Below are 21,310 nucleotides of genomic sequence, written 5' to 3'. Positions count from 1 at the left end.
ATTTGCTAGAATTAGCTACAAAACTAGGAATTATCTTATACATTGAAATCTCTCTGCTCTTGTCATTGCTGGGTAGCATACGAAAATGAAATTGAAAATGCTTGAAAGCAATAACATAAATGTTACATTTTGTTTAGAACAACAGAATTACTGTAACCATTTGTCAGGCTGTCTAAGAACTCTGGAATAGCAAAAATACAAAGATGATCAAAGGCTGTTGCTTAACTGTACCTTTCTCCTCTCTACTGAAATCCCAATTCCCCAACACTTGTAATTCAGGGATTGCTGGTATACTTCCATCTCTTCCCCCAGCCTGGGTCGTAGAAATCCGATTGAAGGGGTGGAGTGTCATACTGCTGGAGAGAGCTTGGCCCTGCTTTATTCTGGGCTGAGCATGAGATATCTGATATAGGCTCTTCGTGCAGAAGTTTATTGTCAGAGTTCTTTGCAGAGAAAAAATCTTTATTCTTCTTCAAGAGCAAACTTCTTTCCTGCAACATACACAAACATTACTGTAAGCCAGGGGTGGCCAATCTGCTGAGCCGGTCAAGTGCAGTTCCCATGCCAAGGCAACATCATGTGAGCAGCGAGAGGGCCATGCTGGCGTGGGAGCACAGGGTAGTCCAAATCCCCAGCTGCTGAGGAAATGAGCTAGCTGGGACTGCCGAAGCTGACATCACCGAGCTGCCGTGGGTCCCGTGTGCACACCCAGAGCGGGCTCCTGGGGAACCAATGTCATCTCCTGCCTGGGAGCTGCTCCCAGTGCTCCCCCACAACACCCATTAATGGGAGATTGGTGAATATATACTGTCACTTCATTCACTGAAGTTTTTTCTATGGGGGAGAGAGTCCGGAAGGTCAATATCCTTGCATTAGACTATTCTGTACGATGCCAAGATAAAAGAGTTTAACAAGTTGTTCCATGAGCAGCAGAACTCAAGAACCCTGTTCTCCTGCAGATTGGGATAGTTTTTTGCCTTCATTCTCACCTCTTTCAGCTATAGGACGCAGCCTGGCGGTACACATAGGATGATTAGCCAAGGCTGGGTTCTTTCCCTAGGTGGGGCAATTACTGGAATCTTCTACTCAGAACAAGGGCTTTTCCTGGAACTTGCAACCATCTGCCCTATTCAAACTTGGCTGAGACAGCCAGTGAGCTTAAAAATCATTGCAGAATACTGAGAGAAAGAGCATGTGCATAAACTTCAGTTCTTCAGGAAATTAAGCTAGCAATGCCCTTCACTTCCCCAGTCAGCCCCAAGGGAACTGGTGCTCCAGTAACCTCTGGAAATAAAAAACTTGGAGCTTTTGCTCTGCCCTGGCAGAGTACTTGCTCTGTCGGAGAACTGGAAACAATTTAAAATGCAACAGAGTCGTTCTCTGCTGCAAAACTCAGCTGGATGCCTTTCCAGCCTGCACACAGAGATGCCTTTCCCCAGTTAAGAACACAGGACTCAAAGGAACAAACTGGATTATCGATCCGTCGCAAAAAGGCAAGTACCTGTGAAAAACTGGACAATTCAAAAGAGCATCTGCTCTGCCCTATTTCCTCAGCCACAGGTCAAGGTTTAAGTTACAGACAGGATAATTTAACATGAAGGTGTAAATGTTAAGCTAAATATTCTACCTTCTGCTGTTCAGCTAGTGGTTCTTCAGCAAACTCTTCTGCAGTAGGTTCTTGCTCATCTGGCTTTCGATGCTTGCCCAAGGCAGCCAGCACAGCATCATGAAGAGTTAGAAAGAACCTTTCTTTGGTGACACAGCTGTCAAAGAAATCATTCTTCTCAAAGTCTGCTATCACAGAGGCTATAAAAAAGTGGGAAAATAAATTAAGCAGGAAAACCACACCAAGCAGTACAGATAAAACATTTCACTTAAGTTTAAAACTTACCCTTGGAGCTAAGTCAATATTAGTAAGCAGACCATATACTCACAGTGACAGGCAGCTATAAGGACTGCAATGCCAATATTGTGAAACATATGGATGATCTGCGGAAAGAATTCCGTACAGGCATTAGAGCAGTTCTGCATTAATCAAGTACACTAGCAGGTAAAACATAAACAGGGAAATAAAACCTCCCTTATAGTGTTGTATCTCTGAAGAATACCCTTATTCCGGTATCTCAAATCCTGTTTTTTTAGTTCAGCACTAAACCGAAAAGTTGTCCAAGATCCCACTGACTGCTGACTCCAGCAGCAGGGCAGGGTCGCAGCCAGACCCCGTGCTGGCCCCTGCACTTCACACGCAGCCCACACAGTGCTATTTCTTCACTTAAACAAAAAAGTTCCCACAGGAACAGACTAACTTGAAACACCTCTCCATACGCAGATGCCATGCTCACGTGTAAATGGGAACAGGAACCTATGTTTTCAAGCATGACCTGTAATTCTGGTTGTCACAATTTTCACATCCAACATTTTTAGTTATATCAATTTAGTGTTGAATCGGATTTTAGAGGGGATAGATTCTCACCATTTTCTCAATGCCCAACCTTTTGTAATTACAAGACCTCAAAGCAGTTGTTTTTTTTTTTTTTTAAAGTCAACGAAACTCATTACTTCAGAGAATTACAGAATTTCAGAATATGGGGCTGGAAGGAATCTGGAAAGACTTTGACTTTACCACCCTTTCCCAGTGGGAGGGTCGTTCAATGTGAGGCAAATAAATCTTCAAGGATTTTAGGGACATCAGCTCAGTCCATAATTATTCCTAATAGGTGTTAGTCTAACCTGTTCTTAAGGAAAATTCTTTTGGAGTTGAGCTACAGAGTTTGAGGAAGCTGACTAAGAATCCATCTGGAACTGTATCTTTCTGAGAAGCACGGCGGCATGAAATTTCTGTTTGCTAAATATATCTCTCCATTGGCTAGGATCCCCACTTGAAGACTTAAAAGTTCATGGCATACTTCAAAGAAAAGGCTAATTAGGCAGTCAGCAATAACAACAAAATCACTCTAGGAGAAGACAGCTGGTAGTTTTATATCTGACACTTCTAAAGAAGAACATTCTTTTCAAGTGTTCAGCTAGAAGAAAAAATAAACAGCCAAAATGGAAAAAAACAAATTTACATTTTTATAAATGTGGTTTTAGCTTACATGATTCTAGAGCTGGTGACAATGAATGACAGGTTTTTGCATGTCTTTTGTATGGATAGTGGGGCTTTTGTTTCAAAAAAAAGTGGGTTTATGGGAATTTATTAATTTCTGAAACTTGATAGCTAAATCTCGCACCCTTAATGTTCAACTGGAAGATGTGCGATTGTTACGTAGCCTTTTAGGCTAACAAGAAACATAAGACATTGGGTAAACTTTAGGCTTCACGTTTACACGCAGCTGCTTACCTGTCGCAGTAACTCTGAACCTATCAAATCCACAAATTGCACCATGCTGAAGTCTAAAATAACGGTGTGAACTGGACATGGCAAATGCATTGGCTGTTCTTCCTTATCTAACTGCACTGAGGAATTATCTATTGCAGAGCCTGCTGAAAGGCAAGCTCTTCGCCCTTCATCCTCGTTCTTTTCAGTTGTAAGCCCCATGTTAAAGCCTGGGGATGCACACTGCGCTTCGGCTGCTCCCACCAACAGCGTCCGAGAGCTGAGTTTGTCTCCATACTGAGACCAATGTACCAAATTAACTGAAGATGAGGAGGAATCGCTGTCTGTGTGATGTCGCTTCACCAGTTTCTCTGTATATGGTATCTAAGATGGAAAATGGAGAGTACACCAGTGGTTGGAAGAATTGGGCCCAGGAGGTGGAAAGTTTTTGCTGCAAGTAAGACAGCACGGTAAATAACATGACATTTCTTCTCTCATGGTAAAAAACACATCTGAAATAACATTAAATAAAGCACAAAGCCACAAGAGTAAGCAAAGTAGCAGGTGACTTAGGCAAGCCTCAGATGTGTTTAGCAGAGTACCTTCAGCCACCAAATAGTACAGTGGTGCCTCATACTTCCACACCTTGAAATGGCCAGTGATACTGGAATCTGACTTGTTACTTCTACCTTTCAGAAGAAAAGAAGAAAAAAGAGATTGCCCATGGCCATTGCCTTTCTGTGCAACAGAACTGGCTGAGTTCTGCAGACCTTTGATCCATCTACATTCTTGTATGGTAGCTGGTCACAGAATGGACCAATTTAATCAGTTTTTCTTTCTTAATAGTTCCAAATGTGTTTTTTAATTTTTATAATGCAAGAAAGGAAAAGCCATTCTGCATTTTTGTACTTCAGGTGATGTTAAATTATCTGTCGCTTCCACTTCCTAAGCACCTTGGTGCCACATACGTTTTCCAAACCACTGTCAACCCACTTCTCATCCAGTGGCTTTTAGAAATCACGTATAACTCCTTGAAAAATATATTCTGAAGACAGTCCGTACCCTGAAGTTCCTTTCATTGCCTAAGACAATTCAGAAAATTCAGATAAAGAGGGATATGAGTGACTCTAGAAGATGCGCAGCAGCCAATTATAGTAAAGATGAGAAAGCCTCTAATCGTGATAATCGTAGCTGCCTTAGAGGTATTTTGTGCTTGCACTTGGCAGTATTGGCAGTGGAACAAATTCCTCATAAGCAAGGGACTCTCTCACCTCTGTGAGGAAAAAGAAGAAAATCCCCACTGAAGCACCTGACAAAATTAATTATTTCAGCTGAGGATATGTTGAATACTTCAACTGCTAGTTAACTCACCTAGTAAGCTGAGCTACTACTGCTCTATCACATAAAGTATGTGTAAAGAAATACAGTGGTAATGTTTGCTTATTTTCATACAGCAAATATACATATGCTTTATATAAACATTTACAGCCTTTTCAGTACTGGCAAGTTAAGAACACAGTCCTCAGTAACATAAAACCAGGCATCTCAAACAAACAGACTGCATAATTATAACTTTTAAAGCTGACCCTAGGTGGTGGTGGAGGTCGCTCACAGACACAAGAGCATTTAAGATCTTTTCTTTCCTCTGCAATGTCAGAAAGACTAAGTGAAATTAAAGCCCGCATTTCACTTTCATCTAGAGGCACTGCTTTCATGTCCATCTGCAAAAGAAAGGCAGTTTTATTAGAGTTTTTATCTCCCTAGTGGAGGCTCTTAGAAACTTCTGAGTGAAAAATTGGCATTTACCTTGTGCAATAAATAGGTTTTGAAATTATTCATGTTTGCGAAAGAGATGGAAGAACAGCACTGGAAGATTTTGATACCTTCAATCTCCCTTGCCTGTAAAACAAAAGTCGTATCTCTGAGGGCTGTACCTAGCAGAAACTATTTTTCCCCTCCTGACTGTGAGGCCCTACCCTAAGGACAGAGCTTGTCTGCTCACATTGCTGACTACGCTGCATACTGGTAGTGGCATTGGCAACATGGGCCTAATTACCATAAACTAATCTGCACCTCTTGCAATTAAAACCAGACCTCCAGCAGATCTGTCACAGATGACAGTTGGCTGCTCTAATATAAAATAAACCAAATTATTTTTAATGCTCATTACAGACAACATACACTATACCTCTGTCTTACTAACCCTGTCCTTATATTATTCCATTTTTTGCAAATCCTTCAGCATTGGGAATGTACCCTTGCAGCAAAGGCAAAACTCCCTACTACTGTATTGCCTAATTCTGTATGGCGCAGGTCTTGAAAACAATGTGTTAAAAAGGCCCGTGCCCTACCTATTATCCCATCACCGGGAGAACCTGTCAGTCAGTCTAGCACATGCACAGTTGTTATTGTGAAAACATACGTAGAGTGGACAAAACCAGACTGAGAAAAACAGGTCAGCAAAAAACCAGCAGACAGCTCTGGAAATGCGAGCAGTGCAGCTCCCGCTGTGGAGACAGCACAGGTGGACACAAGGAGCCTCACAGGCCCACGCAGGCTGAGCTAGCTCTCTGAATCGCTTCACGCTACAGACACTTTAGCATTCTTCAGTTTTCAAAGTCTTAAATCAAATGAACTGAGCCTCAGTGGTCACCCCTCAGCATTTAAGGGAAGAAGCTGGATTACAGAGAGAGATGGAACATTTGGTTTTTTGTTTCCTCTTACGGCTCTGTAGATGGATAAACTTCTATAAATATTCATGTTTGGAATCTGTCCCAGCACCACCATCTTCATTCTGAAACAAGATGTTTATTAGGTTTTCACAAAGAACAGAGAAAAACCATCTGTTCCCAAAAGCTTGATCTCCATTTCTTTCCTCTTCACTGGATACACCAACTGTAACTTAGAGGGTGCGAGTACAAAAAGTTATTCACTCATAATTAGGGTTCTTTGAGTAGGGGCACAGTACACAAACACAGCCTTCAGCTACACTGGTATCCTCAAGAATGCGTGATGGTCCATTTCTAGCTCTGGAACACTTGGATTATTGTTATTACGCTAGGGAGTATGTTCCCTCTCCGTCTCCCCACAGCCCTCCTCAAAGATATATCTACAAAGACAGGTAGAGGCAGCTACAACTTGTGCTTACAGCTGGCTGCACATAGGCTAGCTCTGATCCAGGGGTAGCGTAGCAGCATTAATGCAGGGTTTTGCCTTGAAGGAAAATATCCTGGTCTGGGTACCGTGCTTTGCTAATGGTGCTGCATGGGTTTGGGGCAGGCTCTGGTCAGTTCGGGGCAAGGATGGAATAAACATGCAGCTGGCTGGCTGGTTGCTGGCCCTGATGTACGGAAAACTGTTGTCAATACACCCTGTTCAAAGCAGTCTGCTTGCAGATAACTTCCCAAGCGTTTTTGAGCGTTGTCAGCATAATGCTCTCACTGGTAGGAAACTGATAAGCGGTTACATACCCTGAAGGTAGTATGAACAATGGGGATACTTAACTGAGCAGTGGCTGCAGAAATGCCCTTTCACAATGCTCATTAAATCCCAAGGCAAACCCGAGAGGATAACTCTGAGCAGAGGTAATACAGCAAGTCTCAGGTGGCAACTGAAATGCTTCCTGAAGGTATTCTTTCAGAGCCACTCTGGACCAGATCGCAAGCAGTTCCGTATTTGCAGCAACTGAGTTATTTCCTACCTTTTTCCACATTATTCTATAGGCTTCGGTCGACTCAGACAAGCACCTCCCTATCAGGGTAAATCTCATGAGGTGTGGCTTGGATTTATGAATGATTTTCCTGTTTGGATCAACAGCTAATAAACTGAGTAATGTGTGCCTGACGTAACCTCCCTTGTCTGTCATGAACTGAGTTTACGGAGAAGATAAAACAACTTGGTAAATGACAGTGAAGATTGAGGAATGTATTTGAAATAAAGGCACAACATCTCATTTTCTCCCTGTAGAAGGGTGTACACAGATCACCTCTCCTGGCTGATGCCTGCACTGGCAAGTCTTCAGTACACCTGCAGAAGGGACCGATCCAGAGCCCATAAACTCACAGATTACTAGTTTGGGATAGCATTAGAGAGACTCCAGAATGACGCGCCTGAAGCGTTTACAAACATGAAACAGCTTTTCATTGTCACATGTATAACTATCTCTAAAACATCAACTACTTAAAAACTGGTGTTTTGTTTAGAAGTTACAAGTACCTGTGTGACCTAATGGTGATTATGAAGAACGTAAATCCCATGGCGATCGCTAAACCGACATCAAGACCAAAACAAAGCACTGCAGCAAAAGTTGCAAGCCAAATAACCTTTGAAGAAGAGACAGAGAGAACATGAGCAGTAAAAAGATGCAAAATGACCTCCAACTCAGCCCCAGCATTTGTGAATAGCAGACCAAAAAAAACGGCTAGAAATGGTAAAACATGAAAAGCTTTGTTGGCACATCTAGATCAACCCAGTCCTAGAAGTAACTTTAAACAAGGATCACAAGTCACAGTCCTAATCTCCAGAATTTTCAAAAGGCCTTCAATTATTAGCAAAACCCACGTCATATTGGGGGTCTTTCTCTTCACGAGAAATCCTGCACAAGAGTCGACGTGAGAACGTGGCCCTGGCTGGCAGCTAGACAATTTCCTTCTCAGGGGATCTGGGAAGCAACAACAATAATCAGTTTTCCCTGTATAGAATTAATTGCAAATTGATTTGTAGAGATTTCAATACAGTTCTTTCAGGGGATATTTCAATGGATCCCTTTTCTAAGGGAACGGCCACTGCTTTGCCTTGTCCTCCCCAAACATCAGTTTCTCCCTTTAAGACACATCCCAAATCCTAGGTGGCTTTTTTTTTGTCACTTACAAAATGATACTTGTCCCGTCTCCACAGGATGGGGATGTCCAGAAATTTTTCAAGAAAAGGGAGCACGTTAAATACCACAATAGCAGCCAGAATACCCTGTGCAAATCAGAAAAACAGCATCTGTTAGTTTGTTATTGCTTGCAACCACAAACATGCTGAGGAACAGATATCCGTGACAGACAAACTGCTTGAAATTAAAATCTTATAATAGCTTTATTTCCGTAATTTTTATAGATAACTGTTCTCCTCTGATCTGCAAACCAACATGAAAGTAGCATGTAACTTCTTGTTGGATTTCACAATCCTTTCTGCCAATACAACTGGACTTCCTCTTGAAACGCTATGTGTAGTTTCCATTACAGTGTTCTTCAGCGAATCCCTACACCTCCTGCAGCACTAGAAAAAAGGCCAAGCCTATCTACAGAACTAAGAGTTGTTGTTTCAAAGAATGGTTTCAATTAGCATGGGTAGTTCATTGCCAGATTTAGGAAGTTGTTTGACACCATTTGTTGCAACAGCCTTTCTGAGCAAAGAAAAGGAGACTGAAGGGAAGTAGACGGTTAAGTTCTGATTTGTCAGCTAGTTTTAGGAAAGGGATTAATTCTCCCATCTTTCAAAGAAGCCAGGAAAAACTCAAGAGGTAATGCTCTGTCAGTGGTTCCCTAAGAAAACTTACAGAAAAAAAGAAAGTCTAGATAAAAAGTTAAGGGCAAAGTGGAAAACTGAGTACTTTGAATAATCTACAATAATGAAATGTTTACAGGCACATTGGTAATGCAAAATCCACAGAAGGCAATATAGAGTCCATATGATTTTAAAATAAACCTCAAAGACCAAGCTAGAGTCAGAGACACTAAGCCCAAATTTCCATTTGTAAGATTTTATTTTCATCTTTACACTAAAGATTTTGAAGCACCTTTCTTGGAACTACTTATACCGATGCAAGAGGGGAACTCATGGATTTGTTAAAGAGGTGTGCAAAAGCTTGGAAGGTGTGAAGGCAAAAGTGTTTAAATTATAGAGGCTGGCAGGGAAATTTCAGTCCAGTTTTTGCCAAGGCATTTTAGCATGTACTGATCAGTGAGGGATGGGAGAGAGATGCAATATTTATTACCTAATACAATAGCCTGCTGAAATTTAGGAGTTTAAAGTCATTATTTTATTTTGGTTTCAGGGTTCCATCCCTGAAACAAATAACTCTAGCGCATGATATAATCCTTAACTGTCCCAGAAAAATCTTCATTTTAGGCTTAGGAAGTAAGTAGACTGCTGCCATAACTATTTCAGGTTCACTTACATTAGGTATCATCCGGAAAAAGTGTCCTAGTTTCAGCGCAATCACCAGCATCATAGATGCTCCAATCGCTGCTGCTAACTGAACAGAAATACTTAATTAGAGAGGCCTGATAGAACCATTTCCTTACTTCTCTCTAAACACATAGGTATGGCCCACGTAACGCCACCAACAGGTATGGTGCAACGCACGGTACAAATTCTAGAATACTCAAGCTGCAAGAGTTCTCTGTAGATATAAATTTTTTCTAAATAGACTATTCTTAGGCAGAACAGAACAATGCAGGATTTTGGTTTGGTAATTTCACCTTAGTAATAAGATACTTCTCTTGCAAGTCAGACTTTGGAATAAATTCTTTATTAAACAAAATTATTTCTGTGATGCAGTGAAGCAGGTACAGACATTCAGTTAAGAGGTATGATAAAAACATTATTACATTTTATCATTACATATTACACCCTCTTTCCCCCCTAAGAAAAAAAGATCACAAAGTCAAGTACTCAGAAGTTAGGAAGAAGTGGCAGAATTAAGGGTGTGTGAACAAATTTTCCGTTTGGCTTTTTGGTTATATTCACTAAAATGAAGTTTTAAACTGCATGAACATATCCTATTCTCCCCATAGGATCCTGGCTTCCTTCAGGGCACATCGTGTGATGTAAATATCATATAAGTGTAGGTCATAATATACACAGAGAGGGAATCTGAATTCATCTTGCATGAGTATGGAACTTTATATCTCACAAATTGCTTAGGTTAAATGTCAACCTGTACTCACAATACAGTGGTTTTAGATGGGAGTCTGGAAGCTTAACAAATCCAGCCCAGCTCACCTGTGTTCTTCCACCTGTCTTGTCTTGAATGACAGTTCCAGAAATAGCACAGCTGACAACACGGCTTTTGAAAAATGAGCTGCAAATATTGCATAGCCCCACAGCTATTAGCTCCTGTAAAACAGAAACGGAAGCAGAGAAAACCGCAAACTCATTATTTATCTTCATAGAAGTAGCTTATCAGGAAGTCCCTTCCTTTTGCTCACACTTGCTGGTTGCTCATCTGTGTTGCTAAGCTCAGGAAGCCTTCTGGAAAGCAACGTCTCCCACGGTTAAATGAGCTCTCTTAGAAGGCATACAGTTTTCACAGCTGAGGATCTCATGGACTCAAAAATTCAGTTCCTTCTTTCAAAGACATCCACTTAGAACCCCAAAGCTATGAAGCACTGACTTCCAAGCTAACATGTGGCAAATCTCAGCATGCAGCATAATACACCTGGACAAAAGCTGAGTGGAAAAGACATTGCCTTTATATTTATCCCCAAAGGGTTTGAGAAGTCGAGCCAGCTTCCTCACTGGCTTAGCTCCATCCTAAAGATCCAAAGCCATCACAACAAGCTAAACATGGAGTAGTGCAAAACACCTAATGCTTACTAACTCTAGCACACTGGAAACCAACACAGGTTTAACTTAAAAGCCTCTCAGAGCAATCACTCTCGGCAGAGAATCCACACACTGGGATAGCAGCCACATATAGAGAAGAACTACAGCTGCTCTGGCCATTTACAGTTTCAGCTGTTAACTTATCATGATTTTATAGCTTCATGGATTCATGACAGCAATGGTCCTCAGGGACCAGTTGGAGCACTGTGTGTGTGCGAGGTTCATCACGATCACTGGGAATGTACGAAGGCCTCTTGGTTAAAGAGGGCGTCCTTTGACCTTCATATTATTGGGTTATAACATCCACTTTCCGGAGGGAAGGGTAACAAGTCGCTACAAAACCATCATCTGGCATATTCACTCTGTCCTTGCATTTCTACCACTGTCAGAGCATTAGTGGCTTTGCAAGTTGAGTTCAGCTTGCTTCTTGGCCTAGAAGTGTGTGTGGTTTTGTTCTCACCTGATTGCTGGCAATATTGTAGTTGTGAAGTGAAGCATACCTCTCCCCAACAAAAACAAGAAGGAAATAGCTTACAATAGCAAGGGAGAAGGCATGCAGTATGATCTTGCTCAGGTTTGAGAAATCTGGCAGTGTAGGAGGCAGAAACCTACAGGATCAGAGAACAGATATGTTTAGACTTGTTCTGAGCTCCGTCCACAGTAACTCCAAACCCAGGATCATCATCAGAGACATCCAGCACCCCACAGGAGATGCTCTCAATCTGTAAGACTTCCACCTCACAAAAAATGCAAATTCCTTCCTCTGTGTGCTAATAAAGCCTGGATCTAATACAGAAAACTGTAGCTTGAATTCTGCATATGCTCGGAAATAATGATTCAATTAAAATTCTTGAAGAGTTATTCCTCTAGCTGTACTTCCCAGTAAAAGTCATCCCATGTCAGATTTCAAGAACAGGCTGAAACATCTCTTTCATATCTCAAAACTACAACCTCATAAATAGCATAGATTACTAACCTCTGAGGAATCATACTGACCACAGCACTGCTGGATTCAGCGTGAAAATGAATGTGATTAGAAATAATGGTGACTGTGACAATCTGGGAAAGAAAACAAGAAGGAATACTAGAGATTATGTAGCATAAACTCCTGAAACTGTACACAATCCATCTAAAGACAGTTAACCTTGTAGGAGTATCTAAAGGACTTAAGCAAAGATTCCATGTGTAAATGTAACAGCATCTTGAAGTTGTAGGCGAAATGTTCTTTGAAATAAAGTATATTATACTCTCTGTTAGTTCCATTATCAAATGGCATTTTGAAGATCACTTACCAAGAGAAGTTCCATAGGAAATGCAATAGGACTATGTTTATAAGTTATTATGATAGATGTATTGAGTCGTAGTGCGGCCATACTAAGCAAAAATAGCAATATGCTGGTGGCGTTAGCCTTTGGGAGAGCCAGGAAGAAATTAAATAGATTCTGAAAAAGAATCATCACAGAGAGGATCAGAAGCAGATACTACAGCTACTTTTATATTCCAGGAGATGGGCACAGGTTGCCTTGACACTTAAACTCATCCCTTCTGCTACGGTGGTATCTTCAGTTAGACGAAGAGGGATGCTAAGAGAAAAACAGTATGTAAAAAATCTCTCTCATCTGTTGGTATCTGCAGAGAAAACATGGCCACAAATAGCTCGGATCTAGTACTGTCATTCTTCCCTCTTCTACACGACCTTTCTCTCAAGTTGTCTGATTGACATTATTAAAGTAAATTAGGATGAATTAGCTTTAACTTCTCTTTAGCTTGGAGTCTGCTGCTGCTTTGTCAGAGATGATAAGGATACTGTGTGCCCAATAGCTTGCCCATGATGACCTTCTGAGGAAAAAGTACCTTTTCCTCTAGCCAATTATAGACATGCTGAAAATATATTATAGAGCTACATCAGTAATTAAAAATATGCACACAGACTTTTCCCCTTGCATGTCACATGATAAGCTCCATACGCTCCTCAAGACAACAGGGAGGCAAATTAAACCACAGCTGAGACTTGCACAAACAAATATCCCTTAGCAACTAGCTTAGGTTGAAATTGAGTTCAATTTCTGAACCTGTTCTTCTCTTTCCCCTCCAGGAAGCATGCATTTCTTTGGCTAATAATGAATTTACTCACATAGAAAATGTCCAGGGGTCCCTTATGGAAGTCAAGCATTATGTCAAAAATAAAGGTAAACTGTGACACAATGACATGCAATGCTGCTGCAGCGAGGTAAGCATCACTGAGAGTCTTTGGCACGTATGTTGTTACAAACCCCAGGCAAAAGCAGCCCAGCAGCAACTGTATGGAACAAACGAGAAGTGAGATGTGATATAATTATCAGTGTCTAAACCCGCCCTTCGTGTTTTCATATTTGAAGAGCATGACTCTTCGCTGCCATACATGATGGATAGTTATTTGAACACACTATTTTCATTATGCACAATTAAGTAAGACACTGCCAAACCAAAATAGGAGCACTTTACACCAAGTGTGTGCAGTTATGCAGGACTACCTAAGGGTCAACATACTGCAGAACTGGTCAACATAAAAAATAATAATTTACTTCACACATATTAATCATGGACACATGAATCTTAACTTGTTCAGACAGCATGAGAGGAAGAGACAGACCTTCCTGTCTCACTTTGCACAACACATATTCAAATGTGCTGAGCTTAGTATTTGTGGTAAGAATACGCAAGCAGTAACAATTCTTACATTTGCACAAAGAATGCACATAAGGATGCATCATTAAGGATATAAAATAGATCCATCTTCTACCTGAATGATGCCAGTCAAAAATGTTATTGATGCGGTAAGTGTCAAGGCCTCCATGTAATCCTTCATAAACGTAGGGTCTGAGAAGTTGTCCTGTGAGCCATTAGAGGACAATGTTTGGTTGAAATTAAGAGTCTGCAGAATGTTTGTCACCACCACATTTAGGATGCTGAATGAGCCTGGAACCAACAGAAAGAGAACAGAAAATGGAACTGCATGAAATGTTGCAATGAAGACTTCTTAAAACCACACGCCCATCTCTTGCCTCTGCCATCGGTCTGTGCAGTGTAAGAGTCTGTTTTCATCCATATATATAATCCACGTATAGAATAAATTTTTACTGTTTCTGAGTAAGTACCTAAAATTTCCGAAGTCCTGCCTGAAAATTTCAAATTCCGACCATTTTACGAGTGAAGTCTTCAGCTGGTCCGATGCACAACAAAAAGATTTTCATGTAAAGCACAAAATATTGATGTGTTACGATGAGCTGCCAGAAAGGCTGAAAAACATAGTCAGCCAGAGAAACAACTGCCAATTTACCTAAGAGGCCAGAGCTCCACGTACCCACTCATTATGATAATGTGAAGGGCCTTCTCACATGTAAACAGCATTTTAATAATCTAGCTTCTGCACAAATTAACAATGTAAACCCACCAAGAGTTCAGTCATGGCAAGAAACTGCACGTAGAAGACCAGGAGCCAAATCATAATTTACAGTAACATCCTGGGGGCAAATGTGAAGCAGTTTGCGCTGGTCCTTTATTTTATGAAGGAGACTCCTCCATGACACTCTAGCCATCTCCTTCACGCGGATGTCTGTGATAGCTCACGTCCTTGGGGATACAAAGGACCTCGCAGCTGAAGCTTGACTGACTGGGTGAAATTCTCACCACAGGTCAGCTGCAGAAGTGGAACAACAATGAACTGAGAATCTGGGGGTCTGGATTCTCACCTAAATAACATCTGCATATTAGATGAAATAGATTAGGACATCTCGCCAGTTTTTTGAAGCAGCATTTTGAAGCAGCAGTCTACAGGACTCTAAGGCCCGTATAAACATTTCACAGCACAAAACAAACCTCACCAATTGAGATATGATGCGAAGTCCCAAATATAACATATGTCATCGAGCAGCAGAACGCAGAAAGGAAGCCATTGATATTTGGCAGAGGTAACTTGGTCAGCCAGGCTCCTAAAAGTCCTAGAAAGCAAAAATCTGTTTCTAAAGTCAAGCAAATTGGGAAGGCTCTCTATCTTTGGTTACTATTTTTAAGTAAAATTTTGCAGATGAAAACCTGCCAACCGTTATGAAAATCCCATTATATTTATTCACAGAATCACCACACATAGAAGCACAAGCGCTGGTCTCGCTTACCCTCCCTGCCACTTTCCAGTTTGGGTCTCAACATGCCAAATCAGTGAGCGAGATGGCTACTCAACTCCCACAGAGTGTTTTTCAGGGAACTCAGGCCCTGATAAAGCCAGGCCAGTTAGTGACAAAAGCCAATGTTGTTTTACAACATGGGCCCTTGCTAACTAGAAATTAGACAAGGAGCCAGAACACCCCACCTACTATGGGGCGACTGTGCATAGGGGTATCTAACAGACCTGATTGTGCAAGGTGGACTTTAAAGACCATGTTATTTTGCTTGCAATATAAGAAAATGCTGGTATTAGTCTATATTTTGAGTTAGAGGGAATCTTTATGAAAAAAGTAGTGTCCTGTCCTCGAAATTACACCATGTAACATCTGATTACAGAAAAGGAGTTCTGCAAATATGCAAATAAATGGGTTAATGATTTAAGGAACTTCTAAGACTAAAGCTCCCACATAACCTGATGACATTAGAATGAACAGAAACATACACAGGAGATAGATTATGAAAAGCATGATATACAAAAGGAATCTACAGTGTTTTTTTCTTTCTGCCTACCTTGGGGAATCTGAAACATCCCAATACTTAGGCCTGCATGTAGATCCCTCAAGATCCATTCTCTGAACCGATATGAAAACAGCCAGTTCAGGACAGGGAACATCCTGAGTGTGATCTTTCTGAACCTCTCCCAGGAGAAGCTGAAAAGAATCAGATAAGCTAAGCTACGTGCAATGGCTTTTACACTCTCCATCTCTGCAGCGCTTTTGCGTGGCCTTGTGCTCTGCAGGCACAGAAGCCACGCTGCTACGGTTAGCTCTCTGCGGGCACTGTATACTGCAAACCCACACAGGCGTTAGCCTTCCACAGATCCAGCTGGCACATAACATGAATCCTACATAGGCACCCCCATGCCTTTGCATTCCATTCAGATGAATCACAAATACTCCGTGTGCCATTCGTATGATAGCCCATCCGTGCTGGAGCCTGGAGCGCTGAATGCATCAATTACTTGACCTCTTTAACACCACAGAAAAATAGGAGGTGGTATTTTGATTCCTCCTGTCCTGATCTTGAAGAAAAACATACAAATGCTACATCTCCGGGGCTGGGGGGAAGAGACAAGCCTATCCCACCTCCCAAAAAACAGCACACTGTTTCCTGCATTACATTATTTAATAAGGGGATGCAAGCAGGATTTGACCTACATGATTTATTTTGCATATAAGTTTTTGAATCAGAATTTCCAGTAGGTAGACTCTGACTAACCCCACAGCCCTGCACTCCTTCTTCCCCTTTTTATCTCCTGGCAATGTTGGTGATTTTCTACTTACAAACCAAATATAAGTGAGGTAGTGTCTGCCCAAGGCTTCTGGCAGCCTTGAACAGTGGCTGTGCGGGCCAACCCCAGTTAATATTATAGAGCTGAGTCCCTTTCCATCATTTTATTGTCCAAGGTGATTACACACTGGGCTGACAAGTAGATACAAAATGGAGAACAGAGAAAACACATGAGATAGGGAAGTGGAGAAGAAACAGGGAAAAGAGTATGAGGAAGCAAGGCAGACACCGTTCTTAAACAACAAGTTGGGGGAGGGAATAAAGAGATTTTCTTATTAAGCATTGAGTGCAATGATAAAGTTGTCGATAATATTATGTCATTAGCTATGAATTTAGAGCAAAATTCTCCCTTTGATCTCTGGACAAGACTTATTTTATTGCACCAAGGGTTTCTGGGTGGACAGACTGTTAACTCAAGATAACATGTCATAATCATACACAATCCAACCCTTTCCATCAAGTAATTTTGTTTCTCTGTCTCCAGGACTTCATCCAATCTCGTTCTTACTTTTTTTTTTTAATATATAAAAAGCACTAGAACAGAAGGCTATTGCACAATCTAAAGGATCTCACTATTACACAAATTAATCTCGATGACAAGTCTTCATGGTGAATGAAGACTAGAAAACACAAAAGCAACTCAAACTATGGCACCATTCGCCTTCACTTATCATCAGGAAATTACTTTACAGCAGCGTAAGTTAGACATGACCCATAGTTTTAGGCTGCAGTCCTGCACATAGCTGAGCTGGTGTAAGAGCTAGTTATACAAAAAGAGAGAGGTCTGGCCCCCTACTTTTCTTTCCCTGTGTGGCCCTGTCCCTTCTGGCAGCAGCAAGATGTTAGATTAGCTCACCACACCTTGTGGAACCTCACCCATAGCTAGACTTGAGTCTCAAGTCCTGCATGGTCTCAAAACAACAGTTTAAGTTTCAGTCTAGTTCAGTATACATGCTGAAACAAAGCCCAGATAAATGATGAATCAGAGATTTTGTATTTACTTTCTTAGGAGGACTTCGTAGAGTAGACACAGCCATAACCATTGCCAGTCCACTCCACATCCAAAAAGAGGTTCAGAAAGAAAACTGAGAGTATTCATAGTCAAACAAAACTAGAAGGGGACCGATGAATGGGCTTTCTATTTTTTATTTTATTTGCCTTGCCGGAAGAACATCAGGAATTCTCCTACACTGCCAACAAAGTCTGCCTTCTGGTGAGCCTGAAGGGCTCCTCTGGCAGATGCGATGATTCTACTCCCAGTATAATGCCCAAAAGAGAATTTTGGCAGATGGGAAAACGAGGCTGTGGAAGCATTAGTGCTTTATCAGTACCCTAGCCTCACCGTTCTCCTCAAAGAACACAGGAACATTGCTCCCAAATAATGCCAAAGCAGTTCAGTCAGTCTCAGTCATACCTTTATGCAACTTTACACGTCCCCAGCTAAGAGGGAACAGAAAAAGGCTCTTGAAATTTAAGAGATAAAAGTATCAAAAGGCACAAATCAGAAAAAAAACAAATGAAAGTTTGTGTCTGACAGCTGGGCTGAGGGAAACGCTGGAGGGAACAACAACTACTGGCAGTTTCTCTTTTCAGTGCATATATCCCCCCACAACTATCATAGTCCTGAGGTGAACAGACACTTTTACAGATTGCAAATAGCAACTTCGGTAGTGCAGCACTAAGCTGATCTTGCTCACTTCAGGCACGAGTTGCTGTAACTGGGTGTTCTACTTTGGTTATCAATCAGTGCAGTTCAGCATTTTAATTACAGCTGTGGAAAAGTTTGCACCTTTTTTACACTTGGGCTTGAAGAGTCTCCTTCGTATCTTTACACCTGATAAATCCCTGGCATAGAACTCACCTGCACTGTAGCTGTCTGTTCCTCCGAGGGATTTGTAGTGCTCCACCCAAGGTGGAGGACAGTTTTCTTTCAAAGTATGCCTGGAAGTGCTCTTCAGTCTGCATTTCTCTTCGGACCCTGTAAGATGCTGGTTGCCTGAAAGCACCAACAGTATTGTTGTCTAGTGCTGTATTTTCCTTCTGATCACAGTCAGTCAAAAACAAAGGCTGGAGACCACAGTGAACGCTCTCTTTTTTGGCAGTGAGACTGGAAGAAAGAAACAGGGTCATTGACTGAAGTATCTACTAAAACCAAAATAAAAAGTATGATTTGTGATCAGTCCATCCCAACGTAACTCCTGTGAAGCCAGTAGTTACAGCAGGGATAAGCAAAGCTCTGGACACTGAAATCCATGAAACATATACAGCTCTTAGGACCAAACAAATCAATTGCCAAATCAGTTGTAAGAACACTGGGTCCTTTTGGAACCTGCCTTGTTCCCATTCTGTAGGAAAAATCAGCCTGAATCCCCTCCATTTTGTGATCCCAAAAGCAGGCCTGTGTTTAGGGAACTAAATACAATCCCTCTCCACAAACCTGCCACAGCTGAGGAAACCATTTGAATTCTCCTTGTTTCCAATCCTGGAGGAAAAAGGATTAGTCTGAATCAGCTAAACCTGAGGCCATACAAATGCCACAACTTCTTGTATAAAATCGGTGTCTGATGCCATTCAGGTTTTCAAACCCCTAAAATTACTCCCATTCAATTTTAATATCAGGAAGGAGATCTGAATTCAATCACCATCACTCAGAGTAGTTAAGATGTGAGTTCCCAAAGTGACTACCGAGTAACTAAAGGTCTGCTGCAAGAGCAGATCTAAGACAAAGTTTTCATACTGACAGCTGAGGCAGAAAAAAAATTCAAATCCAGAACTACCAAGTGAAAGTACATTTAAGAAGGGTGGTGACATGCAGGAACATATTTTTTTGCTATGGGCAGAACGAAGAAATAGAAGAGGAAATATAAAAAGGCTGTGAGTGAGCAGTTGAGAGTCTACTCAGAATGCAATCTAAGTTTACAATATCAAAACCTGCAAAAAAATTCATTGGATTTAAGTTTTCTCCTCATATGTCATTTCCTGAACCACCAGGATCAGTGTGTACAGGTCTAGTGCTTTGCATCATGGAGATATTCTGCTTCTGATACAGCAACAGGGACTCCAGCACAGTATTTACTGTCTTGTGAGACCTATCTACCAACACGTACATACGCCCCAGCCATTCCGAAGCACAGACAGTGCTTGTAGTAGGCATATCTCAAACACACTACATCCCTAAGGCACAGTTTCTCCCTCTCTTTGCAGAGGAGATAAATCAAGGTCTTCCACAGAGGAGTTTAAGAGCCATTTTGTTCATTAGCTTTTCATACCTAGTACAAGCTTTTTAAGACTTAGCTGTTTGTGACATCTTTGAGCAAAATCACCTTTTCAAAGCAAGATTATACAAGGAAAACCAAGAAGCTAGAGTTTGCAAATTAAAGAAATGAAAAACCCCAGCACGCCAAAAAAGTAGTTACTTTTTAGATGCAGTGGTAACTTTCAGCTGTTCACTCCTGTTATTTGGGCTTCAATGATGACTCACAGCAGAGGACAGGGTCCCACTCTGTTACTCTGTGTAGAGAAAGAGAAGGGTTTTGACATGGGAAGCCAAATGTTTTAATGCCCATATTCCTTTCAGAATGTGCCGGTCTTGCACAGTACTGCTAATGAGACTCATCTTCCTCAAGCTTGAGATCAAAAGCTAAGTGGCCTTAAACACAAATCCCTACCACAATTTATTTGCTGTGACATTCTGTACTTAGTACCTGGCGAAGACACCCTGGGCTCTGCTCCAAAACACGCTTAACCTGCAGCACTTAGTAACTTACACTGAGTCCTAAGCACATACTTGAAAGCAAGTACGTATCGTTGATACTGCCAGGGCTATTACAGTATTGAGAAACAGTTTATTCTCCAAACACACAGAGAACGATCAGGACACTGGGAAATCTGGGCAGAGCAAGCTTAGCTTCCCCCGTCGCTGCTGGCTTGAAGCCCCTGGAAGGGAACAAAGTGTCCTTAGGAAGTTTACAAGAGCAATTAATGCTAGCTTGTAAGACTCCAGAAGCACTAGAGCTACGCTTAGCCTGAAGCATACACACCAGTGACCCTGACAAGTTACCCTGGGCCTGCAGAAGCCGTGCCTTAGAGTAGTTTTTTACTGATTTTCCTTTTTTTAAAAAAACTTAAAGCACACCCTGAGGGTTTAAAGCACACTCTGAGCGTGTCCCCCCCTCAGGGGCTGCGTAGGGAAGTAAAGCAGGGCCCGTGAAGAGGCGAAACGGGGGCAGGGCCTCGCAGAACCGCCACCCGCGCTGGAAGGGAAGCCCTTCCCTCAGGAGGCTCCCGCGGAGCGCCCCGCGCTGCGCTCCCCAGAGACCCGCCTCCTCCCCGCGGCGCCGCTCTCGCGAGAAGCCGCCGCGCTGGTTCCATATTGGGTCATCTCTGCCCTCGTCGCCTCAGCTCTCGCGAGAGCTGTCGTGACAAGCGATCGGGCTCCGCTGTCGCGGCGGGGGCGTGTGTGTGTGTGTGTAGAGGGGTGTTTGGGGGGTGGGGGGGGTCCTGCTGGCCGGGCTTGGCTGTGCCGCTCGGGGCGGGGCGGACGGGCGGAGGCAGCGGCTGTGGTGTCGCCTGCGCGGTCCCACCTGCGGCGGGAGTGTCTTCCTCGCCCTCCGCCCCACTCGCTGCCCGGCTGGGCGACCCCCGCCGAGCCTCGCCTCGCTTCGTCTCGCCTCACGGGGCTGTCCCGCCCCTCGGGATACCGGCGGTGACAGGGCTGCCAGTGCCCCGCCGCCACCGCGCCCGCCCCCCGAGGTGAGGTGAAGGGAGCGCGGGCGGGCGGGGAGGTGGCGGCCAACGGTCGGCGGCGTGAGGGGACGGCGGCGGCGTGAGGGGAGGGCGTTGCTGCTGCAGGGCCGCCCCCGCCCGCGGACGAAGCGAGGCGGGGAGAGGAGGAAGGAAGAAGTC

General features: G+C 42.6%; 2 protein-coding genes and 1 long non-coding RNA gene across 3 annotated transcripts in view; all 3 read right to left on the bottom strand.

Moving 5' to 3' along the window:
* The window catches only part of SRPK1 (SRSF protein kinase 1), a 34,194-nt gene extending 32,429 nt beyond the window's left edge, over positions 1–1,765 (bottom strand). The window contains exons 1-2 of the mRNA XM_075115228.1: positions 1,628–1,765; positions 232–491 (exon numbers count right to left, since the gene is read on the bottom strand). Of these exons, the coding sequence (XP_074971329.1) occupies positions 232–352 (121 nt within the window). The 5' untranslated portion in view covers positions 353–491; positions 1,628–1,765. The remainder of the gene's footprint in view (positions 1–231; positions 492–1,627) is intronic.
* On the bottom strand, positions 1,610–18,349 carry SLC26A8 (solute carrier family 26 member 8). Its single transcript, XM_075115963.1, has 17 exons — positions 18,267–18,349; positions 14,776–14,892; positions 13,695–13,870; positions 13,047–13,211; positions 12,205–12,354; positions 11,889–11,971; positions 11,373–11,520; positions 10,310–10,423; positions 9,483–9,560; positions 8,186–8,281; positions 7,532–7,638; positions 6,041–6,110; positions 5,123–5,215; positions 4,903–5,037; positions 3,341–3,700; positions 1,935–1,989; positions 1,610–1,806 (listed from the first exon to the last, which is right to left on the bottom strand). Exons 2-17 carry the CDS (start codon positions 14,816–14,818, stop codon positions 1,610–1,612), a joined length of 2,070 nt encoding a protein of 689 aa, XP_074972064.1. The 5' UTR covers positions 14,819–14,892; positions 18,267–18,349.
* Positions 18,350–18,421: 72 nt separating this feature from the next.
* On the bottom strand, positions 18,422–21,073 carry LOC142067018 (uncharacterized). Its single transcript, XR_012663875.1, has 3 exons — positions 20,989–21,073; positions 19,822–19,915; positions 18,422–18,512 (listed from the first exon to the last, which is right to left on the bottom strand). It is a non-coding gene; the product is annotated as an uncharacterized LOC142067018 (long non-coding RNA).
* Positions 21,074–21,310: the final 237 nt, after the last annotated feature.

This window comes from Phalacrocorax aristotelis, chromosome 21, assembly GCF_949628215.1.
Source record: "Phalacrocorax aristotelis chromosome 21, bGulAri2.1, whole genome shotgun sequence".
Classification (NCBI taxonomy): Eukaryota; Metazoa; Chordata; class Aves; order Suliformes; family Phalacrocoracidae; genus Phalacrocorax; species Phalacrocorax aristotelis.
Note: the sequence above shows the minus strand (reverse complement) of the source record. Positions and strands in the feature narration are given on the sequence as shown.

Excerpts from the sequence above, each read along its gene's own strand:
- SLC26A8 (XM_075115963.1), bottom strand. The coding sequence starts at position 14,818 with ATGACATATGTTATATTTGGGACTTCGCATCATATCTCAATTG. Across the intron at positions 13,212-13,694 it reads TTTTGACTGGCATCATTCAG|TTGCTGCTGGGCTGCTTTTG; the intron begins GTAGAAGATGGA and ends TGTTCCATACAG. Across the intron at positions 1,807-1,934 it reads CCTTATAGCTGCCTGTCACT|CCTCTGTGATAGCAGACTTT; the intron begins GTGAGTATATGG and ends ACTTTTTTATAG.